At 44.3% G+C, this 23,932-nt stretch overlaps 1 protein-coding gene across 1 annotated transcript in view; it reads right to left on the bottom strand.

The window, feature by feature from the left end:
- The window catches only part of zgc:174356 (uncharacterized protein LOC100137120 homolog), a 31,010-nt gene that overhangs the window by 5,088 nt on the left and 1,990 nt on the right, over positions 1-23,932 (bottom strand). Inside the window, exons 2-6 of the mRNA XM_062522977.1 lie at positions 21,871-22,642; positions 21,029-21,126; positions 16,462-16,600; positions 7,808-7,891; positions 6,501-6,657 (exon numbers count right to left, since the gene is read on the bottom strand). Of these exons, the coding sequence (XP_062378961.1) occupies positions 6,501-6,657; positions 7,808-7,891; positions 16,462-16,600; positions 21,029-21,126; positions 21,871-22,642 (1,250 nt within the window). The remainder of the gene's footprint in view (positions 1-6,500; positions 6,658-7,807; positions 7,892-16,461; positions 16,601-21,028; positions 21,127-21,870; positions 22,643-23,932) is intronic.

The following is a 23,932-nucleotide window of genomic DNA, read 5'->3' as shown; positions in this document are numbered from 1 at the left end:
AACAAGAGTCATGACAAGCAACAGCATCTCCTGAGTCGTTCATATTTAATGGATCTCATGCAAGTCGCCTTCTTTATTTCCCATAGCCGTTTCATATCACAATACTTAACAACATTGAAAAACAGCCTTGGCGCAAGGACAAGACATCTATTCAAATATACATAACAACAGCAGTCCACAGACTGCAGTGGGAAAAAAATGCTAAACTGAGGCGGTGATGGCAGATCCAGGGCCATCCAAAGCATCAGACCACTCCAGATCCCGCTTAAACCAGCTATGCTTTCAACCAAATCACCATGAAATCAGAGGCAACCAGAGGCCAGCACAGTCCACATAAACCCCCTCAAGCCACAACCCCCCCTTTCGGACCAGCTTGCAGCTTATGAATTCAAAGCTAGCAGGCCCCCATGAGTTTGCAAGACCAACCGACCTCTTTCAAGAAAATGTCCGAAGATCTCGACACCGTCGGCCCAGGGCAAAAGCCAATAAACACAGCTTTCGGTGCAAATGATGAATAAATAAATAATCAAACAGGAGTTGGGGCAAGAGGAAAAAAACATATTGACTGACTGACATGTTCCCTTTGGCTGCGGGTGAGGCAATAAAAGGCTGGTCTTGCTGCAGATCTATGTGGACATAATGGCCAGGATCAATCAAGTGTCTGAATCAATGCAATGAGCTCCACAAACCTATTCTGGCCTTGTGGGAGGGAGGGAGGTGAGGAGAGGCAGTGAGGAGGAGTTTCCTTTCACCCAAGGATGAGACAAACAAACACTCTCCCACCTTCCATCCTTCCCTCCCTCCCTCTTTCCCTCCCTCCCTCCCTCGCTTCCCTCCCTCGCTTCCCTCCTTCCCTTCGTCCCTTCCATTCCTCCCTCCCTGAATTTCCTATTTTCTTCACCTTCGCTCGGTGGACATTTCGTCACGTAGCTAAAGAGGTCAGGACACCGGCTCACCTCCAGCCCAGCGCTGATGAACACATTTAGATGTATAATGGCGGGACTAATCTACACGTTGAAAAAACAATGTGTGTGTGTGTGTGTGTGTGTGTGTGAGAGTTAGTGAGTGAGTGAGAGAGAGAGAGAGTGTGAGTGCAAGTGTTGAATGTCTTCTGAGACTGAGAGACTACAAAATGTACAAATGGGTTCAATTCAAACTCCCAATTCTATACAAATCCCTCTACACACAAACAAAAACAGGGATTTGTTTGCGTGCAAAATCTATGTTTGGCAAAACCAATTTGTTACAGATGCAGAGAACATATGTGGTGTGTACATGAAGAACATCATCATGGTTATGCATTTACCTCTGAATGCAGTTATGTGCCAGAGTGCTTGCTATTTACTAACATTTTCGCATCTTTCCTTAGGCTCCTAATTCATGGCACTATCATTTTAGCCCCAACATGAAATATTCCTCCATCATTTCCACATTTCTTCCACCCATTTCTCAAAACATAGCCACCCATTCAGAAAACATTTTAAAACACCCTGCAAGAGCCAAACAAGCTGTGTGTGTGTGTGTGTGTGTGTGTGTATATGTACGTGTATGTGTACTGTATATGTGTGTGTGTGTGTGTGTGTGTGTGTGTGTGTGTGTGTGTATGGGGGGTTGCAGCCAAAAACGGGTAGATAAAAAAAGGACCTCTGCTTCCAGGTCTCTGGGAGATGGGGCTGGAGGAGAAGACACTTTGATGGTTAAACCCTGTCTTAATCCATCCGTCTCTTGTGAATGTGTTTTTCTCGCTGAGCCTTGATAAGTGTTTCCAGTCCTGTGGAGGCAGACTTGCTCTCCTTCCCTTCTCCTCTCCCCTGCTCTATCTGGCTAGCCTTTGTTGTTGTCCCCCCCCCCTCCACCCTCCACCCTCCACCCCCATCCTCGACTCATTCTCTTCCTTTGCTTGGTCGCTTGCTTAAATATTCTGGTGGGTTGCATATGGGAATACTCGTGAACCCTCTGCACTTGTCTTCTTTCTCTCTGTGTCTTGTACCAGCTTGGGTTTTTTTTCCCTACATTGGTCATGCATGAACGACTGCAAACATGCAAATATGCCCACATGCACGCAAACACACACACACACACACACACACACACACACACACACACACACACACACACACACACACACACACACACACACACACACACACACACACACACACACACACACACACACAGAGAGAGTTACAAACAGCTACTCATTTCATTGGCCGCTACCTACAGAATCTCAAAGCCTTTTGAGTGACACTTCCAGTTTTTCGCACGTCGTTGTCATTTGTCAGATTCTCACAATTACATCAGTCGGGCATCAAAATCTGGGCGAGAGAGAGAGACGTGCCCATCAGCTCCGATGCATGCGCTGCTTAGTAGACTGGATTGGCCCTAATAACATTGCTGCGTCGCGCTTGTTATTATTTCATTTCCATTCGCAGCCCCCGCTTCACAATGAAGGCAGTCTCTGGGACTGGGTATTATTATGAGAACAGCACCATCCCGCAACCAGCATCCACCGTCCCAGCTCTCTCTGTGACCACGAGGCCCAGGCCTGGCTTTGATGCGGTAGTGCTTCATGATGACAAATACGCCCAAATTGCACTCTCTGTGTGCACATACATTACGGGAAGTGTTTTTCTCCACAAACACAACACAGGAGGGAGAGAGGAGGAGGCGAAAAAAAAAAAAAAGCAGGCCTGCACTCACTGAAACCCTCGGTGAGATGTGTCATCATAATGCACTGAGACAAAAAGCTCGTAGGCACATGACCGAGCTAAAAACACACACAACACAACACAACACAACACAACACACACCGCATCCGGAGTCATTCGCAGGACTTTTTTTGAGGTGCTTCAAAAAAAAATTCCAGGACCCTTCATTTGAAAACACAAGAGATCTGCAAGGTCTTCCAGTGTATGAGATGAGTGTTTTTTTGTCCCCCCTCCCTCTCCACTGATAAAAGTAAAATTAGGTTCAGTATCCCTTGCTGCTTTAGAAATCAGTCAGTAGAATCGAGGAGAGGAGCAGAGAGGAGAGAGGAGAATACAGTCCAAACCACAGTACACATGCCCATTACCAAGCCTTGCATACTCCTCCTCGTCCTCCTCCTCTTCCTCCTCCTCCACAGCAGAAGAAACTCTGCCATCAATTCCATTAGAGGGGCATGAGAGACCGCCAGGCTTTTTATTTAGAGACGTTCACAGGAATGTTTCATCACCCAAGCCTGTCATCACTGCGTCACTCACCTAACTGTTTCACACAGTGTGCAGTGTACATCTGCGTGTGTCTGTGTGTGTGAGTGTGTGTGTGTGCGCACGTGTGTGTATGGGCATGTGAGTGTGTGAGTCTGTGTGTGTGTCTCTCTCTGCATCTCTCATTTTTTCACCCTCTTCCATTTCAGACAGCGTCTGTGCTTGCGTGGAGCTGCTGCATGGTCTCTCTAAGGGGCTGTATTTGCCCTAAGCAGCCTCGGCCCTGGGGAGAGGAGGAGGAGGAGTGGAAGGGACACTGGCAGGGAATGCAAGGCAGTGAAGAGGGTGGATGGGTAGACAGTGCGGTGGGGTGGGGTGGGGTGCGGTGGCATGGGTGTGGGGGGGCATCCCATTAGAGCTGTAATTACAGGCCCCGTGCGATAACCGCGGTGCACTTCACTAGTGAACTGCCACGCCGGGCACTTTATTACTGGGAGGTTGCATTAGTTAATACCTCCATTACAAAAAGACAATGACTTAATTATGGAGTTGGAGGAAAGGAACATCAAATGTGCGTCAGAATCAATTTGGGCACGGGTAATGGAGGTGGAGGAGCTGTTTACCATCAACCTGACAAGGGGCATCATTTAAGTGCGAGTAGTGCTCTCTCTCTTTCTCTCTCTTTCTCTCTCTCTCTCTCTCTCTCTCTCTCTCTGCAGCTCTGTGGCCCTGCCTTTGGCTTGTATTTCAGGCCATGTGGTCCATTGCAGGCTGAGCCCACATGGAGGACGAGAGTGAGAGGAGATGATTGTGATTTTAAACAACAGTGATAGGCCTCTGCGATTTTCACCCACAGAAAAAAAACCATACGCCCGTGGCATGTATGCACGTAATATGCGAGCGGCAATCATGGCTTATCACTATGACACTGAAAAGAGATGAGCAAAAAACAGGACAGATTGATGCCTGACATTAACTGAGGACCATCAGAGAAAAGTCAGAAAGTATCAAAAATATCATTAAAAAGTTGCTCACTTTTGCTTCTGACTAAGGTCATGCGGTTGTCAAGCTGAATAGATGGATTAGGTGGTGCATCTATAGTCGTCCCTCATGATTACAAGCAAAATATGTGCGTCTTGTGACATGCTTTCCTAATAATTACATGAGCTAAAGCTTGAGAGTGTGTTTACTTTTTGTTTCATCCCAAAACTATTCGTCATGAGGAGAGGAGAGCAGGACTGTGCTGCTCATCACAGGAAGAATGCAGGACTTAATTCACAGCAAGCAAATATTATAGTACAATTCTCACCAAGTAAATATTATAGTATCCATAATGGGGTTTGGATCATATGGCTTCACCTACAGTAAAGCCTACTGTACACTGACAGACTTTGACAAGATTTGGGAAAGATCCTTGAAAGAGTGTAGTCTTTTGAGTAGACCTTGAATGAGGGGCATTAGTTAAAAGACTACAATTAAATCTTTCAAAAATCTTTCCCAAATCTTGTCAGTGTAAGGTAGGCTTAAGGTGACATCAGCGTGTGGAATCTAATGAAGTTTAAAACCACTATTCAGCTGTAGTATGGTGATACGTGCATTACCATAGCATATGTTGTACGTTCTTTTTCTTAATTTTGACTTCAAATATTTTGTAGGTAAGTTACCAGCAGATGAAACCAATTGGTTGCAGTCATTAGTGAATACATTTGCAAAATGTTCCAAACTTTTGAAGAGATTTTAATTATTTAATATATTAAAGCTATTTAAAAAGTGGCACATTTTTAATTAAGTAGTTCTTGGTATTCTAATATAACTTGAAAGGTTTGTGACTCTCATTAAAACTAAAGTGACTAAGACAAATAGGCAAACAGGACATGGTCTCTCTCTGTTCTTCCTTTCTTTGCGTGTGTGTGTGTGTGTGTGTGTGTGTGTGTGTGTGTGTGTGTGTGTGTGTGTGTGCGTGTGTCATTGAGTGTCCATGTATCTCATTGAGAGTCTGTGCTAAATGATTTTTACACGTACTATGCAAATTTACATTACTGATCAAATAAATTCACAAGATGAGTCCATAATTGAAAGTACCTGAATATAATTGGTGAAGATTGAGGATTCTGTGAAACTAAATGGGGCATTATCGACTATCATGAGAAAGAGACGTTTGTTTTCAGCTCATTTTGCAGGAAGGTAAATTGAATATGCCGGGCTTCCCCTGACACTGATGTCTTGCTTTAAATTCATCACATTTTTGATACAAATGTAAACCACATATTAATTCCACTGAGGACAGTGCCTCTATTAATAAGACAGTAAATTGTTTGTGCTTGTGTGTGTGTGTGTGTGTGTGTGTGTGTGTGTGAAGATTCTTGAAAATAAATACCACTTTGGAAAACATCCAGTTTTTTTTGCCTTTGATTCAATTTGCATGAAGCTATTTAACGCAGATTTAATTTGTCAAAATAATAATTGCATTCATGACCACACAAAAACAATTAACACTTTTATTGGAGTTAATTATTTTTTGTCTCATATGACCGTTAACGCACACATGGTTATTAAGATAATATAAAAAAAAGAATTGGCATTAGGTCCAAACTAGCCCAACTTGTGGCTATTTCTCTCTTTCCTCCAAATTTTTACTGTGGCATTTAATGGGGGAAACAAAATAAACTAATCACATGTTTGTTGCTCTCCAATTCCCTACATATTAAAGCATCAGCATGACAGACAGCGGACACAAACAGCAGACTGCCCACTAGCTTCTCAACAGAGCTCAGAGAAGGACAGAGAATGACCCTCAGATCGTGAGGAAATGCTCAGGAGACATAATGAACTCTGGTCTGCCAAGTATGTGTTCAAACTAAAAAGGTGGTGTGCAATGCCCTCCACACAGTTCCATAGGCCCCATGTTTTTGTCAACAAAACATTCTTGAACTTATTAGGTTGGGTTAGGGTTAGGTTTAGCAATAACACTCATGAAAAGTACACCGTATTAGTAAAAGAAGGAGGTCACTTATCATATAGTGGGTCACCTCTCCCCACCTCTTGGTTTCACAACCACTTAGTATGACAATCAAGCGTCCAAATTGGGTATGATAGCCAGCATGTAGCAAAAAAAAAAAAAATGATCGTATTCAGTGATACCCACTCCCATCTAATGATAAGCAATTGAGACAGTCTGTTAACCCAGCCTGCTGAAGAGTGAAAAAGCCCAAAACATTCACATTTTCCCTCCTTCACGCGTCTTCACGCCTTACCTGCCAATTTGTGACTCTGTTACAAATAAAAACAAACAAAAAAAAACACTTTACTCACTGCGTAAGGACGAGCACAATCAGGCAGAAGCCGGCCATGACGATGAACGGCATTCCGGGGAAGGTCGGCAAGGTCAGAGGGTAGAGGCCGCTGAAGATGATGGCGGCGAAGAGGAAGCAGGTGGCCTCCGCGGACGCGGTGAAGGAGAACATGGCACCTAGACGACAGCGAGAGCCAAAAGGTGAGCGCAGGACAAGGCTAAAAGGAAGGCGGAGAGGGGAAGGACACGCGTGATCCGGGGTCGGGTCGGGTGGAAGGGGGTCAAAGACACACGCTCCTGTGAGGGTGGGGAGGTCAGGGGTCACCGTGGGGCAGCAGCAGAACTCATAGGGAGGTCACAGTCTCGCTAAATTTAGGGAGATGATCTCTTGCCCCAAAAATGCTGGGAGTACATGGGAGGCCTGTAATTTAAAAAGACATCTCCTCTCAAGTAGACAACTGCAGCTTAAGCCTTTTATGTGGTTTTCTTTTGTGCCTTAAAGAATGACAATGTAGTATCTGATGCCACTCTGCATGGCATGGCAATGATAAAGTGAATAGTGGTAGAGTGTAGAAGGGCTTGCAGAGGAATGCAACTATACACAGAACTCTTTGAGGATACAGAGGGTTATCAGGACTGGCAAATGCATTCCGTGCGAGTGCAGCTGACGAAACCTTGTTTATTATTGAGAGACCATGAGGGGGCAAAACAATGCCACGGGTACATCAGCGAAACGTCCCTTTAGCAGACCGGGGGAGCTCTGCCATTCTGTCTACCAAGTAGAGCGGAATGGGACAGAGGGGTACATGTGGGGGGGCAATCTCTAAGTGCCTCAAACATGGAAATGTTATTGATCATGGGCAGAGTGGAGAGTACTTCAGAATGCCCACCGGGGGAAGCGAGAGTAGCGGCCGTGCACTTGAGGACACGGCAGAGGAACTTCGCTAACGACTTACCAATGCACTCTGCATTGTCTGTCCTGCAATGCAAAGCAACTCTGCGGACAGAAATGTTAACTCAATGACACAATAACGTGCATTAGGTGTGCTAATGTTGTGCACTGAACAGCAAGAGCACCATGAAGAGGAAGACCATCTGAGTGCATTGGGCCACGGTCCTGTATGCGCTTTTAAAAAGGCTTATTTACTGTACAGAGCAATAGAGTGAAATAATTTGACTGCATTCAGTTACACGGTAAACTGAAATATGCACATGAAATGAAGTTTCTCTCTCTCTCTCTCTCCCTCTCTCCCTCCCTCCCTCCCTCCCTCTCTCTCTCTCTCCCCCTCTCTCTCTCAGATGCTCTCTGGCTGTTGAGAAAACTCACCTTGCTCATCTGGCTCCACAATAGCAGAGGACAGGGACCGGATGACAGCTTGATTGATTCCTGCAGGAGCTCCTAACACTGCCACTAAGCAGACGAGACACACAGAGAGAGAAGAGAGAGAGAGATATAGAAAGAGACAAAGAAAGAAAGAGATTGAAAGAAGGAGAGAGAGATAGAAAGAGACAAAGAAAGAGCGAGATTGAGAGAAGGAGAGAGAGTAAAAGAAGAAAAGATAGAAAGAATCTTGAATTCCATAACATCAGACTATACATACATATGACAGAAAAATCGCTATGCTGTGCTGCACAGATTACTTTGCTCAGAGTCAAAACATCTAATGCCGTACTATTTGTCCATCTTCGACTTAGACATGGGTTCACAGCTTGTAATTCAGAGGAACCAGTAATTTTCAGCAACTAGTAATTCTCAAAAGCATACCCCTAAGAAATAACATAAACACAGTTAGCAGTTTTACAGTCCACACGAGGCACATGAATTTCTATTGAGGTCAAGCCACATGCATCTTCATTTTCCACAACTGCCAGCGCTCCTCTCAGAGCATATTTGTGCTTCTTCTTCTCACTGTCAAAAGATGCAGATATGGAAAGTCTGTGGCTGCCAAGCATACAGTATTTCTTGCATACCCGTAATTTCCCGACTATTAGCCGCGGCTTATACATTGATTTTGCAAAATTTCTTCAGCTATGAGGTTAATACAGGGGGCAGTTAATATGATGTTAATATGGTTTTGTTTCTTTTAACTAGCATAAAACACTGTCCTGTGGCTTATACACAATGCGGTTTATATGCGGGAAATTGCTGTATATGTACCGAAAGCAACATAATCATAATCATTTTTCATCAGATCTATAGCACGAGCCTTGTGATTGATCAAATTCAGTTTAACAGGTTAATTTTGATACATAACGATGCATAATTGAACACAGAACAATAAGAGTGATACAAACGATACTAGAATCTGGATTTTGTATCAAAGCACAAATGCATCCAATGATCAAATGTTGCTTTCATTTCTCCGAATAGACCTGTAAGTCGTCATGTAAGAATTCATTATACAATCAAAAGCATAAACAGTGGTCGCTGATCTCATTATATTATTTCCTCACCAGAGATGTTCTTCAACAGACAACAACAAAACAAATCTACAAAACCTGAAGGCCTGTCATTCTCTACCTCCTTGCTTGTGCAACTTGTGAATATAATGAAAGACACCATTGGCATTCCACACTGAGTCGGAGTGATAAGAATAGCATTTTCCTTCCCCCTCAATACAGCACTCTCCATCACTGCCATAAATATTCTGAGCTGTATGATCAGACGCAGAGTCTGATTTATAAACATCAACCAATCCCCCTACCGCCCCAGTCCCAGTCTTTCTCTCTGAAATTCAAATTCCACATTGGCATGTCATTGACATGACACATGTACATATTGCCAGCAACACTTCACTTTGAGTGTGTTCCACCTTGACTGCAGTTTGACTGGGCTTAAATTGGGATTTGGGCGCTGTAGGAGCCCTTCGTCTTTCACTGGTGCCAACGCGGCGGCTAAGAATGCACTCTCCCGTTTCTTTATTTAGAAGAACGTCTACAGTAGCTTTAATACAATGAAATTAGTTTGTTTGTGTTCTGTGTTTCTGTCTTTGTATTTCCTTGTGGAGACTTTGCATTTCCTTGTGGATTTCGATCATAGATGGTTTTATTGTTCGCCGCTTGTCAGTCAGTGAAAAACTGTGTCAGCGTATACTGAATATTTACTGACAAAGTCCCGTTCACAACTACAATAAATTGAACAAACTAAAGCAGCAAAGACATCTTTTGAAGGGCATGTACTTGATTGAAAGGGACCATGTGCTGAGTGATTAATTTCTTCAGCTCAATGGCAGTCATTTGCATGTATTATCATATGAAAAACATTGATGTATTGATACCTATATTCTGATCATGAACCTGAAAACACACATACGGTAGAAGTCAATTAACATACATTCTTTATTTGTGATACAAGCCAACATATATAGTGACATACTGGCACTGCAAGGTGGATAGAGAGAAGAATTACTCATTAACCTTAGGCAAATACACACACACACACACACACACACACACACACACACACACACACACACACACATAATTGCTATTGGTTGTGTCCTTTGTCCTTCTTTTCCTCTCTGTTCACTCACACCCCTCAGCACACACACACACACACACACACACACACAGTTTGGGTGGTGCCCGTGTACCCTTTGGCACCGGACTGCAGGTGGTGACTGTGCTGCAGTGCCATGGTGGCCCTCATTACTCCGGGCCATTAGGAGAGAAAGCAGAGGCTCAGCCAGTCGATGCTTTCTCAACTATCGCCCAAGGCCCCCATTGTTTTAAGAGTGCCCAAGTCTCCGGGCTCGATAAGAATAACAATGGCAATTAAGAATATCAATAAAGAGCCGCCCTTCTCTTACAAGTGTCAACCTGCGCTGAACCAAACAGCCGTCACCAAATGTCAGCCTTTGCTGCTGCCAATATAATCTGCCTGTCGGATATGCAGTAGCCTATACATTAGTTAGGAGAGATTACAACCAAAAGTCATTTAAGGCCAGTTAACATTAATTTTTGATGAACAAATAATGTTTTACCTAAAGCACTTGGAAGACATTTTGTTCACCAGGCTACCTATTAGTGATACTTGTGTCAGGTTTTTTTTTTTAATGACCAGCAAGCACCCGACACATTATGGAGATCCAATCTGCCCAACCCAGCAAAATATCCATTAAACATCGACCCGAGACCTACCAAACCCACAAATGGCTAATCCAACGACAGGCTAAGCTAATTGCATCCAGATGAGGGAATAGCCTGATAATGCTTCCTTATTTTACAAGACCAGACGCTCATGTAACAAATATAAATCAAACCCTTTTTTTTTTTTATTGCATTGGACAATTACATGTAGGCAGCGCAGTCTAAACCATACATTCCATTGCAATATTTCTGCACTTAACCAACAAAATATGCAACCACTGCTCAGACTCTCTCCCTCTCTCTCTCTCTCTCTCTCTCTCTCTCTCTCTCTCTCTCTCTCACACACACACACACACACACACACACACATACAGTATATAACACAGGTTGTGGGCGCATGCACAAGCACAAAAATGTATATCTTCCACATGTCTCACCCCTCATAATAGACTTAAAACATTAGTGATGTCTTTGCTTTTTTTGCTGACCATGCAAAAGGTTCAGGTCACATAACCTGATTAAGAGCTATGGACAGGCTACCACTAAGGTAAATCACTCATGAAACCAATGACAAACTAATAAGTGGACAGGGTTGAGTTTGGCGGCAAAATATTATGCTAGGCTATAATTATGAAGGCAATTGCCTACAATTAGCCTACAGGCGATTGTAAAAGCCTGTCAACTGTGGAGAGATGCCTAGTAGGCTATTAGTTTGGACATAGAAATGATTGACAGTAAGGACGTGAGACAGGAGGGAAAAGTGGGCGGAAATATGACTTTAGCCTAGCCTATCACACGGCTCTCAGCACACTGATATTTATAACTCAGAATGCTGATATCTAGTGATTTTTATGGGTTGACTCGCATATTACTACATCCTATGCTGAGTCTCTCTCTCTTTTTTTAAAAGGTAGCTAATCATTCATGGGCCACCCATCAAATTCAGTCTTTTCTTGGTTCCACATATAAAAATCCTTTGGGAGTTATTTTAGTCAGAAGCAGCTATATTTTTTCCAAAATAACCATCCTAAAGAGAATTTTGTGAGATGCAATAAAAGCCGTCAGACAGCAATATGTCATATACAAAGACGGGAACGTCCTTCAGCTGCCTGTTCTCTTCTGAAAGTAGCTATTATTTACATGTTTCCCTGACTTTTCACCCTGTGCAACAGATACAGCAGGTAACCTGTTCAAACCAACAAAATCATAATATTATCAACCTGCGGCAAATATTAGCATTGACCACAAGCCATGCCATTCGCTTTGTATACATGAACACCTTTCGCACAGGCACTATGCATAGTTTGTGGACGCAAATACCCCATCCTGTGGATTTAATTAAACAAAGAGCCAATATTTGCACTCCATATCGAGGATTTTCCCCCTTCTGCTCTCCCATAGAGTCGGACAAACATGTATTATTGGAAGGTCAGATAAACAGAAGTGGCCAGTGCTCTGAGATTGGCTCTCAGGAACACAGGCTCCTGATTGATCAGCTCCATGGATTACGCTGGGTCGGAAGATAATGCATGCACACACACACACACACACACACACACACACAACAGCACAACACAGTTCACAGCAGACTATCTGTAAATTCTGTTAAAAACAACATGCTGAGAAGAACAACCTTTTAGAGACGGTGGGGGAAGATGTTAGTGGTGGAATTCCTTGTGTGCTTTGTTTTGTTTTTTACCCATAAACAGGGTACCGTAACATGCACACACGCACGCACGCACGCACCCCCACCCCCACCCACCCACCCACACACACACACACACACACACACACGCACACACACACACACACACACACACACACACACACACACACACACACACACACACACACACACACACACACACACACACACACACACACACACACACACACACAAACACACACAATTATAACACTGTCACAACATCCTATAGCTTTTCTGTGATAAGCATGTCTAATTCCAGGGAAGGTATTCCATTGTTATTATAAATGGCAGACAAACAATCTTTGCATCTGTTCAATCTTCAATCTCCACACAAGATAATACCCATCAATCAACTTGGCATCATTGCCAAGAAATGAGCTTTCATGAAGTGTTTGTCAATTGCATGTGCACATGAATGTGTGAAGACTGAAGCATGCAGTGCAGGTTCAATTAAAATGCTAATACATTTATGGTTCATATTCATACATAAAATATTGAAGAAGAAAAAAAAACACTTGAAAAAAGGGAATATGACCGTGCATCCAAATAATGCATGAGATGGGTAAAGAGCACATCATAATAAAAGCAGAACAACTCAACACAAGCTGCACCATTAGTCAGATGAATGTGCTCATAGATTCATCTCTAAATGTGCGCCAGCGGTGCTTCAGGGCCCTTTCGCAGGCTAAGGCCCACAGCAGGGGGTGAAGTACTGTATGCTGCCTTCTGATCGCTGATGTATGGAGGGACTCCGCAGGACACGTCCTATATAAAGGGTGGGAAGTTCGGCACTAAGACACTCTTGAGGGTGCATGCTCGGCGCCCAGCTGGAGTGCAACATTTCACCTTCCCGTGAACGTTGCCGCCATCGCACCTAAGAAACAGTGTGAGCCGCAGCAACCTAAGGAAAGTCATATGGACCTCCCTCCATCACACACTAATGGGTCTCAGCCTGGCACACACAGCAGTGGCCAGCATCAAAACTACCAGGACCTCTGCAATGTGTTTTTGTCTCTAAAGTGCCAACCTTTCTATGAACATTAAGTTCAGGTAGAAACAGAACATGAGCTTATGCTCAGCAGGGTACATCTATCTGTCCCTTGCCTATGTGGAAGACAGCACAAACTCGACCAAGATTATTGAGAGCCAACTCTACAGATCTGTGTTGACAGTGTACTGTAGGTGATTTCCGACCTGAAACTTTTGCCAATGTGTGCCTGAGAGAGAGAGAGAGAGAGAGAGAGAGAGAGAGAGAGAGAGAGAGAGAGAGAGGAAGGGAGAGAGAGGGGGAGTGTGTGAGAGAGATATAAAGAGATTTCAGGACCTAGGACAGCTGCATCATGATCAAATCTCTTGGAGTTATCAGGAAAGCTAATTTCTCTCATCACTGAAGCTCACCCCTGTCAGATTGTCACACAGTGATGAGACATTGGTGTGCAGTGATGGACTGACAGAAGATTGATGAACTTGTCCCAACTTCTTTTCCTGTACACTGAACTTCAGGTTCTCCAGCCAACAACAACAACAGCACCCCCCCCCACACACACACACACACACACACACACACCCTGCTTGATGTATCTACCTGACCTTTCCAATCTGAAATTCTGTCTTTTCTGATTCTTCTTCTATGGCTTTGAGATGATGGTGATTTCTCATTTCCTCCTCCGTCACTGTTCATAATCGTTTACAACCATTCTCCATTACTAGCCACTGGCTAGCGAGCATGCTAACATGTTCTGTCATTTAGTGACATGGCTGTCTTCAAAGATCTCAGCCTCACCCTCCTCCCAGTTTGATCTTCAGTTCCTCGCCACAAGCCAATCCGGCCCCATCTGCCTGACTGAAATAGTGATTTTCTCCGGCTGTTTTTCCTCAGCTCTGACATATTAGACACTTGGACTGTTCATCCCCTGAGAAAAGGCCTTGGGTTTCTCACTGGGCAGATTGCAGCAGCAGCACACATCAACTGCAGTCTGGCTCCCTCTGAACGTCTTGCCTGAAATGAAGTCTCCAGGAAAAAATGTTCTTCAAAGGTTGAGGGCATCCACTTCTTTTTGTGAAAGCTGCACTTGCTTATTTTTGGTGATGTCTTCCATCCCAGGACTCCTGCAGACAACCTTCTCAAGCGCTGTGACTACATGTCGGGCGAACAGCATCAATGATTATGTCACAGCACCCCGGTGCAGGAGAAATCTTCCTTTTCCGAAACATTTTTGAAGTAATACAACCTGTCAGTACGAGTTCCTCTTGTGTAAAGCCCGAGTCACATACTATTCCTAAGACTGTGGCTTACTAAGATTCAAAAAGTGGGCTGTCTGAGTCTTTTTTTGGTTGAAGTTTCAAGGTTAAATTTGAGGGAAATACTCTCACCCGAGTATAAGCTGTGTATCTTTCAAGAAAAAGATATGTGGCACAACAGATTAAGTAGGCCTAGTCAGTGCCTGGGTAAAGCAACACAGACAACCCTCAACATTTATCAATGCACATTTTTTTTATCAAAATGCTAAATAATTATTGTGGGTTGTTAGTGTTAACACAATGTGCTGACTTCATCTGTCATATCACATGATATGCTCAGGATAGCAGTACATAACACAACACAACACAACACGACACAATATGATAATTATGAAGACCAGCAGACAAAAATAGTAGAAATACTCATTTCTGTTTCTGATACACTGTACTTTGTTGCATAGACGGCTAAGAATGACACTCCATCTTACTATCACTGCTGCACAAAATGGGTTTGACCAAAAATCAATTGCAAAAGAGATCAGCAGTGAAACACCTACACCACACTAATACCCACTGGTAAAGTCTTAGGTCTGACTAGCTCTTGGTGTTATTGGGTAGATCTATATTATGCCAAGATAATTACCCCCTTCGGGACAGACTGGTGGTATTCGGTGTGGACTAAGCAGTGTAGCAACTATTTATTTTCCTAGAAAGAGTAATATACTTCCTTCCTAGAGATTACTTTTTTGAATTGTGGACAGCAACTTTGTAATAACATAGCGCAAAGACACACCATAAGCAGTCAAAAAGGATGGTGAAAGCACAGACACGAAGCAAAGTGAAGCTGTATTCATGCCAGAGTAAACTCAAGTCATTTGCATCATGAACATATGTCTAAATACAGGTAAGCACAACCCCATCCTTCTGTCAAAACATGTTGCAGCAGCATTGCAATAGTGGACATTTAAAAATGCAATACGTTGAGTCGCAGTTCTTCACAGGAGTGTGTTCATGCTGAAACTCAAATTTTTTTTTTAAAACCTATCAATTTTAATGGTCATTGCTCATCTTAAGACAGAGAACAAGTGCAGCCCATCTGTGATTTCTGGCAGTGAACCCAGATGGACTGTTTTTTTTTTAGTTTTTTTTCCTAACGGCACACAGTCTTGAACCGAGCGGAGCCGAGCCAGGTGTGAATGTGTGACTGAGTGATGAGATGCAACGTTCTCTCCACAGCGGACAGGTGATTGGAGGTGATTATGGCTTTGTGTTCCAGCCTAACACCTACACTGATTGCAAAGGGTCTCTTCTTGGAGCGACACAAAGCTGATGATTCTAATGGTTATCCCCCCCCCCCCCTAGGACCTCCTTTTTGATGCCATCCCCTATATCAATTTTCTGGCCTCATCAATGTCCACATTTTTTCCGCTTTGATGTCCGTAACCTTGTTTTCATTTTGTGCCGCCCGACGTAAAGCATGTTAGCTTCGTTCATCCCGACTATCCGGCAGCGACAGTTGAGTTACAATTATAATCTAAAAATGGTTCAGCTGAAAGAGTTTTTGTCAGGGAGCCATCAGGAATAGTTTGGATGATTAGTCATACTTTCAGTTGAAATACTGCTCGGCTATTACAGCTGCGTTTGAACCCGTTCCCATCCTAAATTATGTGCGAGTGTGGCAAAAAGTCAAAACGAGTCAAATAAGGATTTCACAAGTTTTGAAAATGCTTGAAATGGCTCCTCTGCCGAGTTCAGCCAGTTTGAGTTTGATTCATCGAATATCTAAGAAAAGTCTAAGCCAAACAAAGCAAGCTCTTTGAGGATGCATCCAAGGCCTTCCCTCTAACTGTATCCTATCAGTGGAAGGTTCATGCGATTTTAGCACCTTTTCGCATTCTAGATTTTTAGTTAAGTATTCTAATGTCTAGGAAGGACTTTCTTACCCAGGAACACCATCCATGTGTTGGTGGAGAAGGCCAGGAGGATGAAGGAAGCAGCCCTGAACACCATACTCAGCTTGGCCAGGGTCATCTCTCCCATGCAGCGCAACAGCAGCGGGAACAGGCCCAGCAGACAACCCCCCTACAAATGAGATCAAGAGATTGAGAAGGAGCCGAGGGGGTCACACGGTACACTCGACTGTATGCACTCCCATTCGCTTGACACACTGCAGTCCTGGCAGAGTTAGGGAGATGGCAGTTTTGCAGTTGTTTTTTAATGCGCTCCCAAAGTTAATTGAAGGTAAATGACAACAGACGACACACACACACACACACACACACACATGCACAAAGAAATGAATCAATAACTGACACCGTGAGCAGGGATTTGTACATAATGCTGGTGATAAATTATTGAGAGAGCTCTGCTAAAAGCCGGCATGGTAACAAAACCTTATCCGCCAGTAAAGGTGATTTTGATCGCGCCCCTGTTCAGGCGCTTAGAAACAAAGCTGTGATAAATATTTGAGGCGTCAGTTTCATTATCAACCCAAAATTTTGACTTAATTAACCTTCAGAGAGTGCAAACGTGAATGAGAACGGGGTAGAGGGAGGGACAAAGAGACACAGGGAATGAGAGAGTGAGAGAATGTGTGAGTGTGCATGTGTGAGATTGTGTGTGTGTGTGTGTGTGTGTGTGTGTGTGTGTGTGTGTGTGTGTGTGTGTGTGTGTGTACTCGCTGCAGTCTAACTCATTTGCCTCTGCTGTTCCATCAGACAGGCTTGATTTAATTATTGGCGTCCTGGGGTGTCAAGTTGCCTGCCGTCTCGCGTCGCGTTTTCGTGCCTTTTCATATTTGTGACCCCAAACTTAATGGGAGCGCATAAATATTTCCCCAGAAAGGTCACCATTCGCTAGTCCAACTTTAATCAACTCGCTACCGCCTGATAGTGTTTAATACAAACTCCATGCTGTTCTAATTATCAGTCTGGCACACATCCTGCGAGCCATTTACAAACACAGGTTTAGGCTCAGGGACATGATTCAACACCTGATTGGCCATCATATACATCTTTTCTGAGGACCAAAGTAATTAAAGATGTTCGCAGAGATAACAGCGTGTTTACTAAAAGATAACATTAAGAGTAATTATTGACTGAAGGTTAATTAGTTGACACTCTTGACTTTCTCACTCGCGTTTGAGAATGTTTGTGCGACTTGGTCTCCTCGACAGCTCTCTCAATCTCTTTCCTTTTTTTCTATCTAATGACACGGCTATCGAAGCTTGCGCCCTCTTTTTCTGTCAAGCTAAATGTGGAGCCATTGAACAGGAGGAAAATGTCCAGTTTCTCTCCCTGTCTCTCTCTCTCACACACACACACAAGCTCACACATACACACATACACACATACACACACACACACACACACTTACTGGCTGCCTGTGGTGCCCAGCTGTTAATGTACTTTCACCTTTCCCTTCCAATCAGCTCAAAGATCTGAGAAAAATGCAGGTAATATTTTTTTGCTCCAAGGTTAACCCTTTTTCCTTCTTTAATTTCAGATCACTTACACATTGGTGGCTTTATTTTGTTCTCCTCCTCATTAAACAGAGGGTACCCATAAAGCATCTGCTTCTCAGGCTCTCGCTGACGTCCTCCCTCACCCCCACTCTGTTCCAGATGAATGCCAGCGCCTGCCCGCCTCTGACACTCTGTGAAGGACGCAGCCGAGATGTCAACGGCGCAGAGGTGGCAAGCGTCTGAGACGGTGCCAACGACGACGACGTGGCGTGCGAGGGAGCACCCTCCTCAAAAAAAGCCACCCGCTCTCGCCATCGCCGGCGTAAAAAAAAAACCGCCGCCGCCGCGCCTCAAACGAGAGGCTCTTTTGTTTGAGCGTCACGGCGGTGATGTGCCCATCGACCGCTCTTTGTCTCCCCGGCGCTGATGAGAAGGCGGAGGTGGAGGCGGTCACGGTGGCAGCGGCGACAGCGGGCCGTGGCGGCGCTGGATTCTGCTGACAGAGGCCAACGGAGGGAACACAAAGACGCTCTCGCCAGCAGCTTCCTCTTGGTAATTACTCCGGCCGTACACATAATAGATGAAGGTTAAGGCAGCAGCCAGCCACTGTCCACAGAGGGAAAGGAGCCTTTGATGGGTTTTCTTGTACTGTGTTTTTTTTTTCACCTCTAAGTGGGGAGTGGGAAGGGGAGGGGGTGGAGGAGGGGTGGACTTGAGGGCCTAAATCGATATTTAATTTTGAATGATATCGGAGCGAGATCTTGATTTTGTCAAAAAATGCTTCCACTAACATAAAGGCCAAATGAACGTATCCTTTGGCTACTATTGTCCGTGGGTAATTGCTGTGGAAATTGCTAAGTTGCTTTTTTTTCATGGATCAGGCCTTTTCTAGAAGTTAGAGGCAGAATATCGCTATAAAAACAACTATGCACTTTTAGACGGTTGGGTGGAAATGTTAAGCCTCGCAAAAGGTCAATTGTGTTGTGGCCTCCTGCGTTTTTTAACCTCACCACTTCAAGGACATGCACACCAGAAAACCTTGTCACTGCTTCCATATGGTAGAACCCTGGACTCGAGCCAAGACAAGACCCTCAGGTCCACGTGAGGTATAATGGCAGGCGCACACGGTATAAGGAAAGGAATGGTTGATTGACTACCAAACCACTATGTAATGGCCACCACAGTCAATAAGCTCAAACCTCGACTTTTATTGGTGCAGGTTGAATGGAGTCTTTAAGAATGATCTAGGAGTCCTGCCGAATTGACGTTCAAGGCTGTGACGCGGGGTATTTTTTTACATACCTACAACTGTCTGATGCCCTTGCTGAGTGGCCTTCAAAACCACCATAATTTATGACCGTAGGGTGCCGTTTTACAGACTCACTTTGATTACCACAGTGAATGATAAATTGCAGACATACTTTGATTACCTCAGTAGGCTAATAGGCTGGTCTGTGTTGCCATATACTGTTATTTGAAAGATAATTAGTTCTTATTGTAAAAATCACTACCTGACTTTAATGATGGGAAAATAAAAAAAGCCAATACTCAATCAAAATCAATTGTATTATTTTAAAATAATACAAATTCAATAGTAATTTGGGCTGCAAGGTACAGTAACATGACATGTCAATAATGTGACATCGTGAAACGTATCTTTAAAAGGACATCTGTCCTGATCAAAGATTCCTCTTTCATTTTAAATGTTTCTCAGATTCTGTTACAGTATATGGTAGTCAGTCACAGTCCATACTCCATACACCGTACCATAGCAATGCCATACAGTGTCCTTGTGGCGCCATGCACACAAGTACTTCCATAGATTCCCCCACACAGGGACCAACGGTTCACACTGGGCAAACGGCCCCATGGCAAGCCACAGGGACCAATGATTCACACTATAGGCAAACAGCCCCATGGCCAGCCATCCCACTTGTGACTGCAAATGTAGCAAAGGGAGAAAGAAATGGCTCCACTTGGCCATGACCACAGGTCTCCAAGATAGCGAAGCCATAATCATCATCATTCAGCTCATCACTGCCCACTAGCTCACCCTCACTTCTTCCTGCTGGAAGACCCAACACTGTCCTTTCTCCTTCCCCTCTCCCATACAAACCCTCCATGCAATACCACCATGACATTTAGAGGGACAGGAGTACTCAAAAAAATCATGCATACAATTCAAAATGTACATTTTATGGCATCAAAAGTGGCACACGTTTTAAGCTAAAATGACGGGCATTTAGGTCTGAAGCATTTAAGCAGTCATTTTACCATTTCATTTATTACTGATTTACTGGCAAGGCAGTGTATGACAGTGTGGCAGGTCATCTTAGTGTCTTTATAAACATTTATATGACATTATGACAGTGTGGGTTTAACATCTATTTTTATGCACTTTGCTGCTCACTATTTAAGTAAGTGATCATTTAAAATGCTTTGAAAAACTGACATTGTATTTATTTATATAAAACAAACTGCATAATGCTTGATTAACTGAGGAGTCACTGGTGCTTCAAATGATGGTCCACTTCTGCCAATTATTGGATAAATGCGTACAAAAAGTAATTTTCTGGATTAAATGGCTTTTTAAATGGAATGCTCCAATCCTTCAAAAAAATACAGAGAGCACTGAATGCCTGACTCTACTATAGCCTCATACAGAAGTACTTGATGGTCAAAGTCAAAGCTAAATGTATGAAATGCCATTAAGGAAGTTGCAACTGAAACAACGCACATTTTAAAAGCGTACCTGAAAGCATGAAAATCAAATTGGCTTGTTTATTTCAAAATGAGAGACTTTTTGGATTTGAGCCAACTCCATAAGACTCTTGGTTTTCTGAAATATAGGTAGCTCCCATACAGTACTTTGGCTAAGGGTGATATGATTGAACTGTTTATGAGGGAAAAACCATTCCCAGTCATAACCTGAGGCTTCAGAGAGATTCGCCGTCATGAAAACTTGTCGTACTTTCAGTGTAGTGCACTCAAATGACGCGATGAGTGAAACGTCAAGGAGTCGAAGGGCTCAAAAAGTCGGCGCTTACCAGAAGCAACATCTTGACAGAGCTGAAGATCCCAAACATCTCTGTGTCAAACTCCCTTGGCTCATACATCAGATAAAGGAGGAGGATCGCCGATTCCCCTGGGAGGCAGAGAGACAGAAAACGAGGGAGTAAGAGAGCAAGTGATGGAAAGAGAAAAGAAGTGGGATAAAAGCTCTTCCTATCACCTCATCTTTTACAGTGTGATTTGTCTTCAACTTGGAAATGTAGACAGATTACATCAATATTGCCCTTCACCTACTGTATCTATCCGTATGTCTGGTATGGCTTTAACAGTCTGCACGTGCTTGTGGTTGATCATTAACATATGTTAGGCTAATAACTAAATGAGAGAACCACTGGATTTTGTACTTAACCAGTAATTTATGTCACACTTGTTTTCATGTGACTGCTGTGTCAGTGAACATCTATTTATGTGATATTTTGCTGGCGTATTCAATTACTAATAACTCCTAGCACAATAGAATAGGAGTGTAAATCCATTTAATTGCTGGCATTTAGCTGCATAGCATAACTCAAAAGCCACAGCCATATAACGTTTTTGTTACAGTATTTTCTCTCCAATAGCACTTTGGAAGACTGCTCTGAAAGTCCCGCAGTGTTGGGGGTTTCCAAACAACCATCCATGCTGCAAAAGAGCGGATCAATGTAAACAACTGATCTGAGAATCCACACATCATTGATTGACTGGGCCATGAGACGGCTGCAGTCTCCTAGCTGGGATAATACTCCAGCACAAACCCTTTACAAAACAGGCCCTGTTGTGGTCCCTCCAGTTAAGAAGCGAAACTAAACAAAAGCCAAATCGGAAACGCAGTCCTCACCCACGGCCACAAGGTTGTTCAGGAAGGAGCAGAGGATGAGAAAGAGCAGTTTCTGTCTCTCCTGTCCCGGCCGCTTCTTGAACACAGAGTAAAGGGTCCTTTTCAGGTAGCGCACTAGGAACAGCTGAGAGCCTGGAGGTTTCGCGGCCTCCGCGTCGTCATCGTCCTGCTTGGTGATGGCGTCTTGCGGGACGGGGCTGCTAGGGGGCGGCCTGGGGTCGCGGAGCCAGAGCAACACGTAGAGGATGATGATGACGTGACAGACCATGAAGGCGCCGAACGCCGCCGTCAGCCCATAGGCCTTCTCCAGGAAGCCGCCCATGAGGAAGCCCAGCGTCCCGCCGACGAAGATCATGGACTCGGCCACGGCCATGCGCACGGTCCGCGTCCGGCCCTCGCCCGGGCAGCCCGCCGTGACGTCGGCCAGGTAGCTGAAGCAGCTGAGGAAGATGGACACGTGGCCGCCGGTGAGCCCCACGATGGCCGCCGCCGCCAGCACCCACATGACGCCCATCTGCGGCAGCTCGTGCATGCACACCAGCACGGCGCCGGCGGCCATCGACAGCGCGGACGGCAGGACCATGACGGAGCGCCGGCCCACCCGGTCCGACCACGAGCCCAGGAGCAGCGCCGGCGGGACGGACACCACGCTCAGGACGACCAGGTAGAGCAGCACGACCGTGGAGGAGTGCCGCTGCACCTCCTTGTCCTCATCGTGATGCTGCCCGAGGTTGGCGCAGATGGACTGGTCCTGAAAGAGCTCAGAGCAGATCTGAAGAAAAGGGAGGATGGGGAGAGAAAGCAGAGGAAGGCAGAGTGTGGAGAGAGGAGATTTGGAGGTCAGGGTTGTGTATGGTAGAGAGAGAGAGAGAGGAAAACTCAAAAGATTTCAGCAAAAAAAGATTAAGAAAAGACTCTCTTCTACACTCTTAAAATAAATGTGTTGAAAACAACACATCTCTGTGTCCGGATAGGGACAACACAGTTTGTGTTGTTTCCAACACATTATTTTGCTATTTGTTACACAATATGTGTTGAAAATAACATCTCTGTCCAGTAAGGGACAACACAGTGTTTTGAGAATGTAAGAAGTTGCATCATTTCTCTGGTTTCTCAGTTCATTTTGAAATATCGGCCTCGATCAAGACATATTTCTACCTTCACTGCCAGAGTTAAATCCTCAGTGTTGACCATACACGCTCCTCATGTCAATGACTGTATCAATCTATATTTACCTTTTGTTCAAGCTCTTGAGCAACACTCGAAACATTACACAGACCTTCACTATGCTGTGTGTGCTTATCTATAACAAAACACTCCAAGAGGAAATGCAGCATATTTCTAACTACATGCCATAGAAATAACACATAATGAATTTGCACTTGAGCTGTTTGAATGGAGGTTCAGATTGCCTGTATGCAGGCCGATTTTGAAACTGAGCAGTGGGATGTGACAGCCAGAGAAGACACTAATGCACTCTTTTGCAACGGCTTCAAGTCTATTTGCGAAATGCCTCCAAAGATATGAGATGCTTCTCAGTCTGCAAATGCATGGGAAACGTGAAACATATAAACGACTACTTCAGATGACTTCACTCACTCACGAGCCTGTTTTGAGACAAATGGCTTTGATTGCAGACACAACGCCTGCTTGATACAGCTTTACTGCCAGGGTAATAAAGCAATAATCTCCAAGACCTTCCATGAAAATCTTCAACAGCTTTTCCGGGTCATACTTTGTGGGAACATTCAGGCCAACGCAGCACCCAGGGCCATCCGATATTTGTGCATCATCTGGACATAAGCTGCACTCTTGTCTTGAACAAAAGTTTTGCTTTGCGACAGTCTTCGAGAAGAAGTATTTCTGCTCAATTGTTAAAGACAGTTTGATTGATATCAAAGGAGTAGGAGAGGGGGGTAGAGGAAGACAAAGAAGGGGTGGGGAAGAGAGAGTTCCTGCTGATTTGGAGGCAGATGACTCATGGCCAGGTTAGCTGATAAATGTCTGCAGCACTTTTCTGGCTTCTTTTGTAGAGATGCACCGATCGACCGGCCGCCGATTG

Source organism: Sardina pilchardus, chromosome 20, assembly GCF_963854185.1.
Source record: "Sardina pilchardus chromosome 20, fSarPil1.1, whole genome shotgun sequence".
Lineage (NCBI taxonomy): Eukaryota > Metazoa > Chordata > Actinopteri > Clupeiformes > Clupeidae > Sardina > Sardina pilchardus.
Note: the sequence above shows the minus strand (reverse complement) of the source record. Positions and strands in the feature narration are given on the sequence as shown.